This window comes from Acomys minous (assembly GCF_964271855.1).
Source record: "Acomys minous genome assembly, chromosome: 2".
Classification (NCBI taxonomy): Eukaryota; Metazoa; Chordata; class Mammalia; order Rodentia; family Muridae; genus Acomys; species Acomys minous.
In genome coordinates, this window is record NC_140484.1 from 100,774,155 (window position 1) to 100,787,407 (window position 13,253).

At 45.7% G+C, this 13,253-nt stretch overlaps 1 protein-coding gene across 8 annotated transcripts in view; it reads left to right on the forward strand.

The window, feature by feature from the left end:
• APBA2 (amyloid beta precursor protein binding family A member 2) overlaps positions 1–13,253 on the forward strand; it is a 226,919-nt gene that overhangs the window by 187,458 nt on the left and 26,208 nt on the right. For all 8 annotated transcript variants that reach the window (XM_084771985.1, XM_084771981.1, XM_084771982.1 and 5 more), the window contains 2 exons: positions 1,691–1,771; positions 2,991–3,027. In XM_084771985.1, the coding sequence (XP_084628111.1) occupies positions 1,691–1,771; positions 2,991–3,027 (118 nt within the window). The remainder of the gene's footprint in view (positions 1–1,690; positions 1,772–2,990; positions 3,028–13,253) is intronic.

Here is a 13,253-nt window from a genome sequence, read left to right on the forward strand (position 1 = left end):
CAATATGGGGAGCTAACTGTATTAAAGGGTCGCAGCATCAAGAAGGTGAGAACCACTGGTGGGGACAGTATAGAACCAGGATGGGAAGCTACCCACTACCACGTTCCCCTAAGCACTTTGTGAGCCTTGCAGTTGCCAGAAGCATTCCCAGCCTCTGAAGCAAGTGAGAACCCTGTCCCCCTCACTGCCAGGGGCCCTGTTGTATAAATGCGACTTCCTGTACTGGGTTATTGTGTCATCATCCTATTACTATTTCCAGAAAATCATGTTAACACTTACTGTTATTTCCAGGAAATCATGCTACTTCTTGGCATTATCTCCTGGAGGTCCCATGACATAAGATGCTGCTTACCAGAGCTGTTTGGTTGAGATGGTGGCTTCGGTACCTTGCAGCTTGCTTTTGTTTTCTGCATGATGTAAGGAGCTCAATGCCGCAAATCTAACTTAAGTGTTAAGTCATGTTGTTTGAAGTAAAGGAAGTTCTGGGTTGAGGCCCTATTTAAAAGGAGGCTTAGTGTTTCATGGCATGATTTATTTTATATTTTGTAGTAGTCGTAGTGGGTTGACTTGTTTGCATTTATTCTCATCCAAGAACCTGGATTTATTCTAACAATATGTTTTTGTTAACTCTTGAACAATGTGAGAAATGGGAAATATAATAGAGAATCTTAAAAAAGAAAAGAAAGGAAAGAAAAGAAAACCCACTAAAATGTATTTAGCATCTGATCCAGTGGTTGTAATTGTGGGTGTAGGTCCAGAGGAACCAAAAAATCTCAAAGACATCCTCACATGCTGCAGTTCACAGCAGCATGGCTTGGAGCAGTCAGAGGAGGAGAGCAGCCTAAACTGCCTTCAATGGATGAACAAAAGGAGTGTACCACATACACACGGTGGAACACTGTTGAGCCTTAGGAAGGGAAATTCTAATAGTATAATATGGATGAGTCCTGAGGACATTGTGCTAAGTGAAATAGGCCAACAGATAAACACTGTGCAGTGCCATATATCCTGGGAACTTAAAATGGTCCAATTCATAGATCCAGAAAATAGAGTGAATAGAGGCTCCGTGGCAAAGAGGGCAGGGGAGTAGGGAATTGTACTTGCACGGACGCAGGCTGTTTTGTTTTGTTTTGTTTTGTTTTTAACATTTACCTTTATTTTTATTTATTTGTATGTATCTGTATGAGTGCCCATGAAGGCCAGAAGAAGATGTCAGATCCCCTGGAGCTGGAGTTAAGGGCAGCAGTGTGTGGCCCAGTGTGGGTTCTGGGACCTGAGTACAAGACCTCTGGAAGGGCAGTTAACATACCTAACTGCTGAGCAGTCTGTCCGTCTCAGGCTACGATAAAGTGTGTCCTTGGAATGGATAGTAGTGATAGGTATATCACATTAACATACGTTATGCCCTTCAACTGTACACTGAAAATAACTCAAATGCTAAATTGTGTGCTTTATTAAAATAAATATAATAGCAAATAATAAAAGTTAAACATTTTAGAAACATAGAAGTATAATACATATTAATTACATATCAGTTTAATGTGTATGAATACTTGGCCGCACATATACTCGTCCCTACACACATGTATTTGAGAAGATTGAATCTCACTGAATATACATTTTTTTTTGTTTCGTATCTAAGTTCATTTTTCTACTCTATAAAAACATAGATCAACTTTCTGGTTTCCAGGTTTGCAATGGCTTGGAGCAGCCAAGGAAGCAGCAGCGCTCTGATCTCAATGGACCTACTGACAATAACAACATCCCAGAGGTAATTTTCTTCTAAAGATGAGAGTTCTGGACCAGAGTTCTCATGATGGAGTTGCGAACTGTGTTATGGTCATCTCACTCTCCTAGTTCTTCTGGGGAGAGGGAGTCCAGATCAAGCCACCCTGGGACCACTGTCTAAGGGTGGGTTCCCTATCCTAGGAGGGCATGCCCTGAGGACTCACAGCTGTGATGTGCACTGTTGGTGCACTGCTGATGGTGTGGAGAACCCTGATGTTCCCTGGTGATGATGTGGGGAAGCTTGGTGCTCCCTGATGATGGTGATGGTGGTGATGATGATGATGATGATGGTGGTGGTGGTGGTGGTGGTGGTGATGATGGTGATGATGTTGGGATCCCTCGTGGTCCTTGATAATGGAGATCTGTGGTACTCCTTGGTTATGGTTGTTGGCCTAGGATCCCTGATGCTCCCTGAAGATTGTGTTCAGATTCCTGGTACTCCCTAATGATGCTGTGAGGATCTCTGCTGCTCTCTGATTATGGTGTTGGGCGGGTATCCCTAGTGCTCCCTGATCTGATAGAAACTCAAGGGTAGTCTTGATTTCTCAAAATCAGAGTCATTGACATTTAGGGTAGACATTCTCTTTTGACAGGCTGACCTGTGTTCTAAAGGTGGTCCACAAGCATCACCCACTAGATATCAGCCACTGCTACCCTACACCTCACTTACAACAACAAAATGTCTCCAGACATTGACCAATGTGTTCTTAAGGACAAAAATCATCCTGATTGAGAGCCACAATTCTAAACCAATAACATGGTTAAGTTATTCACATTAGGATGTAGGCAAGTTCCTTTCCTTCTCTGGGGTAGTTGGAACACGTTGTTCTAGCCCTGTTGAAATAGTTGTAGTCATCAATGGATGGGAATCCGTCTTCTTTATTGTGGTCTTGAAGACATGCCCAGGAAATTCTCATGCCCAGTGATTTGAAAACCACTGGGCTTACTGGTCTTTAGGCTTCTTTTAACCATGGCATGCTAAGATAGGGGTCCTTGAGGTTTGGCTTGTAGGCTTTTGTGATCCTTCTTAGCATCCTGTTTCCCATAGAAGACACTTGCTGTGTGGATCAGACTTCTTGGGGACACCAGCCATTCATGGGGTTAGGCTTTTTCTAGCCCAGGGTGGTGCATATCTTGAGATGGTTCTCATGAGTCAGCACTTTGCAATTATTATGCTCATTCTCTTTGTTATTTCTCAACAGACAAAGAAGGTGGCATCGTTTCCAAGCTTCGTGGCTGGTAAGTGACTTCACACTTTATCTCCCAGGAGGCCATTACACTTTATGTCAAAGCAAATGGTCCCTTTATGTGTGGGCTTCTCCTGAGACGCTTTCTTAGAAAGCACTGTTTCCAGGAGGTGCCCCCCGGGCATTTGGTTCTTTGGTTCCTGCATTAGGCCACTGCAGGGGAGGGGCTTCCAGCTCCTCTGCCTGATTTGATGCAAGGAACAGTAAGGACCGCTTGTGTGTTTTACCCTCATTAACTGCATCACAGATGACACCGCAGGCTGGATTAATGCATCGAGCTGTGCCTGTATAAGCAGCTCATTATGATCTGCTTTTCATCGGGGTAGTTATAATGACATCCAAATGCAGGCTGTTCCTTCTCACATCCTCGTCCACTTTCCCCTCCCACCCTTTTCAAGATTAGCAGTGCTTGTTCACATTCCATAATGAGCAAAGCAGAAGCAGGCCGACTTGATCGATTGGTTCTCTGTCGGTGTTTGGGGTGGGGCACTCCTACTCGGCTTTGATGGCTTTGACTTTCAGTGGTCTGGCGTGTCAGCTGTCCCCATAGAGTCCCTGTTGGGTCCAACATCAGAGCAAAGAACCTCTTCAACGGGCCCTTTCTTTGCCAGGAGGATGTTTCCTGCCTCTAATGTGTTATAATAAACAATGTGAGTTTTATTAATTCTTTCAATAAGCTGATAATTAATTCTTATGAATATTTATAGGCGCAAAGTAAATGGATCTTCAAGACAAATGGCTTTAAGCCGAAAGCTTTAAATGCTTTGCATTTATGGTAAATAACAGAAGCCTTCTGTTCTAATTTCTCCTTCAAGAATGAGTTTGAACCAGTTTCAACTGGTTCACTTTGTTGACTGTTATAAGCACCTTAATGCCATTTGATTTGGAAGAGTATTGGTTTTAACTGTGAAAATTCATATTTAAAACCCAAGTAGAGGGGACTCCATGTTGCCCAATGCAAATAGGCTCAAATGGATTTTGCCCAGCAATTTGTTTGTGGCTTCAGATGTATTTTTGCTGGTCCCAACTGGCTCTGGCTGGTTTACATGAGAATAGCAGGCTATATGATTGTAGCAGCTTGGTTGGCTATAGGTTTTCAGGGTCTAATGATTGGCAGGAAGAGACCACACCCCTCTTGCCACTCCATGGTGGGGTATGGCTGGGTTCTGATCTGAAGGAGGCAACAATAATGAAAACATTGCGTCCCTCTGCATCATTTTACTTGTTTGGCCGACTCTAGGGTGAGCATGACTCAGTCACAGCCTGTCAGGGCAATGGGGTCTTATGGATCTAAGAAATGGACTTGTCAATAAATCATGGCTTCATGTGGAGAGAACTTCAGACTGTCTCTGGAGGGGGCGTGGCTAGCACAGAGAGCCCCGTATTATCTCTACGAGGAGGAGGGAAGAAGGCATTCTGGAAGTTACCCTCGTCTTCCTTCTGACTGTATCTGGTAGCTTTCTAGAAGGCTCATGTGTCTGGACCACTTGAGACCTTCTAACCGTGTCAGAGTAAGCTGGAGCTCTCACACTGGCTCAGACGGTGTAAACTGCTTGCGAACAGCTCACACCAGTGTGGGCAACTCAAAACTTAGCCCCAATTCAGGAGGAAAACTAATTGATCATGATGAAAATACGGAAACCTTAATCGAAAGCCTGTCCCTTCATAGTAGATAGTTAATATCCAATGAAACCTTCATAAGTCGAAAGTCCTATAAAAGGACAAAAAGAGGTAGTGATGAGGAAAACTTCAACTCTCTGGTGCTAGACACCTGTCACAAGCTGGGATGGACTTGGGTGCAGGGACCCACTTGACAGTTGCTCATATAGCAGAGCAGCGTGTTGAATGCTGTGGAGAAGTCTAGAAGGGTGCCACTGATCATTGAGTGACCGTGTCAGACTAGCACTCTTGCTGCCTTCGCTCTTGTCTTCAGCCTCGTAGCCTCATTGTCTGGATGGCTCTAGCCATTGCTTCCTGTTCCCCAGGGAGAAAGAAGAAAGGGAAATGTCCAAACCTACTTTGCTGTCCCTCCCTTTACATAAAAGATTTTTCTGTGAATAGACGTGAATGAAGGGGCTGGGCAGGTGGCTTGGTCGTTAAAGTGCCTACTAAGTAAGCAGGAACATGTGAGTGTGGATCCCCAGCGCTCATACAAAAAGCCAAGTGCAGTGATACATGTCTGTAACCCCAACACTTTTAGGGGGGCTTGGAAACAAGCAGATCCCCAGAACTCACTGGCCACTATGCTAATTATCTTGATGAGCTCTGGGTTTCATGTTCAAATAAGGTGGAACACAACCATGGAACATGCGCACTATTGACTTCTGGCCTCCACACACATGTGCCTGTATGAACACATACTTCACACACACACACACACACACACACACACACACACACACACACACACAAACACGTGAATATGTTATCTGCCTGAGGATTATATTTTCCATTAGCTTTCTAAGCCTGTTCCCCAGGTAACTAAGAAATAATTTGTCAGCTCTATTAATGAGCAGCGTTGCTATGATAAAGATGGCTCTGATTGGTGGGGGATAATGGCCACTGAGGATGTCATTCTTGTGACTCAGTGTGTTTCTTGGAGGGTCCCTGAAAACTACATACATGTAAGGAGTGGCTGTGAGAACTCTGCATCAGGAGGTCTTACAACTGCATGGGGTGGGGTCCATCCACTTATCATAGTGGGCACTTCATACCCTCACAGGTGAGCCAGAAGCAGCCCTGTTAGACTAGCTATGGACAGTTCACCGACAAATTCTGCGTGGATTCTGTGGAAGAGGTCAGCAATCAACAGGACACCCCATGAGTGTGAATGCTTAGGGGGAATTTATTAAAAGACTTTGGAGGGAATCTGGGTGTGGCAATGCAGGCCTGTAACCCCAACACTGAAGAGGCAGTGGCAGCTTGGCCAGGAGTCAAGCTCATCCTCCATAGCAAGTTTCAAGGCGCTTGTTACTTCACATGGGCCAGAGCTGTGCCACATGAGGCCTCAGGCCCCACCCTGCCTCAGTGTTGGATGGGGAACAGTGTGCATGTCTTTCTGGGGCTGCAGGGAAGGTCTGCGAGGTATTGGTTGAACAAGCCCTAGTCTGCTGAACCAGGGCCTCTGGCTAGCGAGCATTTCAAGCCTTGTAGACTGAAGAGAACTGAAGTAGAAATCCCAAAGACCTCAGAAATGCCTGTGAGACCGCTGGTGAGAAGTCAGAAGTCTAAGTTACCTGGACCATCGCTTTTCTGGAACGTTAGTGGGAGAGAGCCTTTGACGCTAGCTCGGGCCTTATTTCATGTGAGAGGATGGTTATAATCGTGAGAACCACAACAGAATCCCAAGCGAGGGCGTCTTCATCCTAACACTGACCGGGTATCTTATGGCTTCTATTGCTGTGATAAACACCATGACCGAGACAGCTTGAGAGGAAGGAGTTTATTTCATCTTTCAACTCTCAGGTCACACTCCATCACCGAGGGAAGTCAGGGCAGGAACTCTAGGCAGGAACCCGGAGGCAAGAACTGCAGAAGAGACCGTGAAGAGTAGTTCTTACTGGCTCAGCCTGCTTTCTTATACCACCCAGGAACATTTGCCCAGGGATGGCACCGCCCACTATGGGCTGGGCTCTCCCACATCAATCAGTCAAGAAAATGCCCCACAGCCTTGCCTACAGGCCGGTATTATGTAGGCATTTTCTCAATTGTGGTTCCCTCCTCTCAGATGACCCTATCTTGTGTCAAGTTGACAAAAGCAAAATAAAATCCTCACCACAACACTTGCTCATGGTGTCGCCCAGCCCCTTGCTGGGTACTATGCCTGTGTCGTGTCACCTGACCAGTTACCCTACAAGGAATATGGACTTTCTGTCCCATGGCTAAAGTAATGTAGCTGATGACCCATGGCTGAAGAGGGATGGGGCCATGCCTGCACTTAGAGTCATTAGTTCTTAACCTGTCATCTCTATTCAATGTACCCTGGATAATGAGGAGAGTTGGGGGGTGTGGCTTGGTGGCAGGGCCCATGCATGGCATATGTGAAGCCTTGATTTCAGACATAGCACTCAAATTAATAGACAGGTGGGTGGGTAGGTGGATAGAAAGATGGGGGAACCTGCAGAAGGAGGAAGGCAAACCCCAGCAGGTGCTTAGCTTGAGCCAGGCACAGTGATCTAAGTTCTCCAATATACCAAGCTTCGGTTACTCTGAGAGCAGTAAGATATGGGCGCCATTGCAGAGGAAGAGAGGTTCAGCGAGAGCGAGTAATCGGCTTTGAGCCACTGGATATGGAGTGGCAGAGTGAGTTGGAACCCAGGCTTTGGTCTCTGCTCATCATCCTCATGCCGAGCTGCCTAGGCGAAGCTCCGAGAACAGCAGCCACTGGAGAGGAAAGCATTTGCTTACTGAAGACACACCATTCAGGTTCCAGAGAGTTCCCTGGAGAACACCCTTCAGATGTCAAGAATGTCTCCGGAAGACTTCCCAAAACGATGAAAGATAGAAGGTGCCTTCCCGATGTCCCCTATCACACAATATGTTCTCTGGGAGCGACAGCCCCAGGGGTAGAGGATGCGTCAGGAGTTTCAGCCCGTGTAAAAGTCCAGCTTGCGTGTACACTTTTTAAAACTCAAAGGCTGGTATTGCTCAAAAGCAACAGCACCTAAAGGTGGCCACATTAGTCCAAAGTATCAAAGGTCAGAAGCTCGTACCCCCATCCCTCTCACTTGTCATTCCTCCCTGTGTGTGAGCCAATGGGATGCCTGCAATCCCAGCATCCAACCACCTAGGCTCATCCTGCCATAATTCTTAGCCTCATGTGTCAGGGCCAGGGGGTTCCTTAACAGCCCATCTGTAACTCGCCGGTGTGCCTGCATGCTGGCCAAGTGGGAGGCTGGGGACCCGAGTGCACGAGGCTTCTTGTCCTGGAACTGAGACTGCCCTTCAAGTTTTCCTTCTCTCACGGCGTCTTCACAGTGACAAAGCCACCCTGTTGGGTGCTTGGATCCAAGATTTTACGTGCTTTTAAAATGAACACCTGGGGCAAGCCTGTCCAGAGCAGACCCCTGAGTAGAGGTGTCCTCTTTGACTGTGAGGCTACAAGGCTTCTGAGGTGGCATAGGGCCAGGGCAGTGTTGGCAGGCTGGGAATCTGGTGACTCTGTGGGAATCCACAAGGGTCATGGGAGTTCAAAGAGGTGTTAGGAAAGCAAACAGCTTTTCTCTTTTACAAACAAGATCATTTTTTCCGTTAGTACTCAATGACAGGCATTACACATGCCCTAAAATAGGAACTTTTATTGCTTAGCAGTGGCCTTTAAAGATTTCTTTAAGATAGAGTTTGGATCAGGTGAAGATCCTCAGAGTGAAAATGAATTCCCTCAGGAAATCCCTGTGGAATTCGCTCCTTTTGTACCTGCAAAGTTCAGAAAACTCAGTTCAGATCCTGTCTTGTCTTCAGGGGAAGCTACTGGTAAATCTTTTTTTGACTCCCTCCCGAAGCTTCTGGGATTTATGCCAGCTTATGTACAGATCTCCCCTGCAAATAGATACTGCACTGGCCACACGGGGCCTTCAGCTCGCACTTTCTTTTCTTGGTAAATACTGGAGAGTGCCCAGATCCAGCTGACTTTTTTTTTTTTAACAGTCAGCCAGAGCATGACCCATGGATGGGCAGTGGTGGATTAACCAGGCCATTATAAACTAACTCTCAGGAGGTTTCTGGCCAGTGCAGCAGTGAACACCGTCGTGTTGGGGTGTAATGTTCTACAGGAGTACTGCCTGCATAAAACTGGGTTAGCGTCTTCAGCTGTAGAGCATGCTAACCTTGACAGACATGGCCGAAGTGCCTTGCAAGAGAGGACAATAGACACAGCCCTTGGTCATTGTGCTAATCAGTTTTTATGTCACTGAGACCAGATACCTGAGTAAAGAACTTAAGGGAAGGTTTAATTTGTGTCACTCTTTCGGACCATGTTTGCCAGACTCCATTGCAGTGGGCCTGTGGTGATCAGGCACGCGGCGGGGCAGACCAGCTCCCTGAACTACAGACACCAAGGAGAAAAGCAGAGAGATGCAAGCTACTTCGGGACCCAGATTGTTAACATACCATTTGTGGGGCTGAGGAGATTGCTCAGTGGCTCAGTGTTTCCTGCACAAACTCAAGGGCCTGAGCTCTGATCCTTAACAGACAGATAGCCCGACACAGCGGCAGCAAATCCTGCTGGTAGGAGCTTGCAGCCAGCTAGTCTATCTGGAACCTCAAGATTCCAGTTCAGTAAGAGACTCCGCCTCAAAACATAAAGTGGAGAGCAATAAAGAAGATGCTTGGTACCAACCTTTGGCCTCTGCATACACACATGGCTGCCTGCAGCCACAAGTGCATACACATCACACACACACACACACACACACACACACACACACACACACACACACACCACATACACATCCCCAGAACTACAGTTATTAAACAACAACAACAACAACTTATCCTTTGTCCTCGACTGGATCTTGCCCCTTCCCTTCCCTCCCCCAAGATTTACTGGAGTATAAACAGAAAATACACAATGTGTTTGTAAGTGCGTGCAACATGTTTTCATATAAAAAACACGTGATGTAATCTCCACAATCAAGGATAGTTAACACACCCTCACCTGTCACAGTCCCCTTCTGTGTGGAGTAGACAGACAGCACTTAAGACCCGTGGTCTTAGCAAATCCCTAACATACAGTTGTCCTTTGATATCTGTATAGCAAATGGTAGTGTATGCCTGAACGCGTGCAAGTCCATACATACATTCCAAGCACAGGTAAGTGCTGTTTATGTGGCTGTCATGCTGTATTGTTCAGGGGCTAAGGACAAGAATAGATTTGCGTACGGCTTCAGAACATGTACCGTTAAAAGGTACTGCAGTCCACAGTAGGTTGAGCTGAAGATGGGGACGCTGGACCTGTAGGAGATGGACATTAGTCACCATACTGTGTGCGAGGTCTGCAGGGTCCGTGCCCCTGTGCCTGATGCTGTTACACTTTGACCAGGGCTTCCCTAAACCCCTGGCTTGGCCCTTATATTTCTTACAGATTTGTACTTTTTTTTTTCACTTAAAAGGAATGAGCTGTTTGGTTGACAGTGGGAAGTTTTCCCAGGTTAGCCTTATCTACATTTTCCTGGGTTCGCTTGTTTATTTTGTTCTAACGGAGTCTCACCTTTTAGCACAACCTAGCCTTGAAGTTCCAAGCCTTTGACTCACTCTCCCCAGTCCTGAGTTCACAGGTGTAAACAATTACACCTAGCCTTTGTCTTTGACACACATTCTTGTATGTACACACACACACACACACACACACACACACACACACACACACACACTTTTGTATTACTTTGCTGAATTATTTTATGGGTTCAAATAATCAATTTTTTTTCTTTTGTCTAGCGTTGGTTGTCCTGGATTTGCTTTGTAGACCAGGCTGGCCTTAAGCTCACAGAGGTCCACCTGTCTCTGCCTCCCAGAGGGCTGTGATTACAGGCGTGTGCCACCATGTCCGGCTTCATCTAGAACTTTTATGATTGAAAAAATTAAATTGGATGCATCTGCATTTTTTTTTTTTGGTATATGGATACAGACAGAGGTTACATTTTGAGCACCGTGGACCCAAGTAGTTGACTGGCTGTGTCAGAGCATCACTGGTGGAGGGTGCTGCCTTTGCTGTATCTTTCTGGCTCTGAGGCCATCCACGGACTGTCCACCTAGGTTCCAAACAAGTCTGCTTTGCTCATAAGGTGTATGCGCACTCTATAACGTGGCGGGGCGTGGACCTGTTCCCACCAGCATCATTATTTTCCATATATTCCCTAGAGACTTTTGTGTGGCTATTTTTCTCCATAAGTTTTTGGATCAGCCTGTGGAGTTATACATACACAAATTTCTCTCGGCATCTTTACTTGGCATGCATTAAGCTTATCTAGTTAGAGGGAACGAGCCATTTTACAGTGTAGACATCTCCCCCGCCGAGAAAGGCTTTCCAGCCCCATCAGGCCAGACATGCTTATCTTTAAAGCCTATTCATAAACTCTGACACACACCCCGTTGTCTGTTCATTGCTATTTTATCCTATTTATTGTTTTGAAAAATGTTATCTTTTGCTTCATTACATTTTCTGGCTTGTTTGTAGGTACAAAAAAACTTACTGATTTTTAAAAAAATATTAAATTCTAAACCATTGGTCTGGTCAATTTTCTTAGTTTTTTTTTCCTCCTCAAAATACATTTTTATTTGTTTTCTCTGCTTTTCCCTGGCATAGAACTGTACCATCTGCAAATGAGAATGCCTTGCATTTTCTTTTCTTGTGTTCCTCTTATCTTGCTGAATTGAGTAGAAATAAGAGACAGGGATATGTAGTAATGGGATATGCCCACTAGTTAAAAAGTAAAGCAAATAAATTAATTAATTTTTAAAAATTCAAAAAAGTAGCATCCTTTCGAAAGACTATCCTTTTAATTTGCTATCATAAAATTGTCACACAGAAAAAAAAATTAAAAGGAAAATCATCTCCATCACCCTGCACCATCCTGGTTTTAGACCCACAGTCCCCACCTCCTCGTGTGTCTCAAAAAAAAAAGGGGGGGGGCTCTAGTAAAACCAACGGCAATGCTGTTGTCACAACTAAGGTAAAACTAGTAGTCATTTCGGTGTCACCCAGTGCCAGCAGCCAGCGTTTACATTTACCCATGCACAGTGTCCTTCTGAACAGAGATCTAAAAACAAGGTCCCTGACTGAGCCTGGTTGATACATTTTATAATTCTCTTCTGTATCTTATAGATTCTACACTAATCTTTTTTTTCCTCTAATTTTTTTTTCTGTAGCTGTCATAAGACACGATCATACATCACCTTGGGAGAGGCAGGTTTTATTTGGTTTACCCTTGGAGGTGATGGTCCATCCCTTAGGGGAGTCAGAGCAGGCAGTCAAGCAGGAGCTCGGGTCAGAAACCACGGAGGATTGCTGCTGCTCGCCCAGCTGTTTTATATAATCTGGATGCAGTCTTAGGGAAAGCTCTGCATCAAGTTAACTAAAGCTGCCTGCTCCTGTTTTCTTTTTCACAGTGGTCTTGTTGACGCCAGGTTACGTTTCTGTATCACTCACCCAGTGGCCATTTTTGCACTCTCTCGGCTTGGTTGATCGCCCCCTGATGGTGTTGTCTGCATGATCCACGCCCGGGAAAATGGTCAGGGTTTAGATACGGGGCAATCATAGTGATTTTGATTGTGTGAGCATAATGTCATAGATATTTCTTTCATCCATCGAGAGGCTCGTGGTATCTGGTTGTCTCTCTTTCAATGATTTTAGTGGCGAGAAATGATCATTGTCTAGGTCCGTTCATTGGTTATTCTGATAGCGTCTGTTCCCTGCTGTTGATTCTTTGAGCTCCTACACAGACAAGCTTTTGAGTGTTTGGTTGCCCTGTAAAGGTAAACAGTGGGCTTAGGGACTGTCACTGGGCACCCTCTTGCTTGCAGCCTGGTGGGTGGCCCTGAGGACACCTTGCTTATGGACACTTCCATGTCTCTAACCGACTGGCCTTTGGAGGTTAGTGCCTCAGTCTTATGATGGCCTTAGTACGTCCCAATGTTCTGGCATAATGCAATTTTCGTCCTGCGAATAGAATCAACTAGCTCTTTTATCACAGAATTAGGTGAAATACTAGTGTTCAGACACTAAATAGCTGGTGTTTGGACACTCAGATCTGCGTGAGGTGGGGGCTCCTTGCTGCAGAGCTTAGGAAGTGTGCCCATGCAGTGTGCATGCGTGGCAAGGCTCCCAGTAATTCCATCTCCTGATAGTTAAGGCCAGGCAAGTCCCTCGCCCTGATCATGAGCTCGTAAGAGTGACTAATAGGGTGTCTTCCAAAATTAGGTTATAGGAAGAGTGGTGTGTGCTTTTCTCCCTCTCGCTTGGTCTCTAAGGGAGCCAGATTGCTCTGCTGTGGGCCCGTGTTGCCCCCCAGAGAAGCCAACAGGCAAGGGGCCTAAGTCTCTGCCAACAACTCTGGGTGGGTACTTGGAATTGGTCCTTTTTGTTCAGGCCTTGAGATTATAACAGGCTTTGCAACTCCCCTGATTTCAGCCTCTGTGGAGATTCTGAGCCAGAGGCCCCAGCTGAGCCATAGCTGGATTCCCAAGATAATAAGTGTTTGATGGTTTAAGCCACTAAATTTG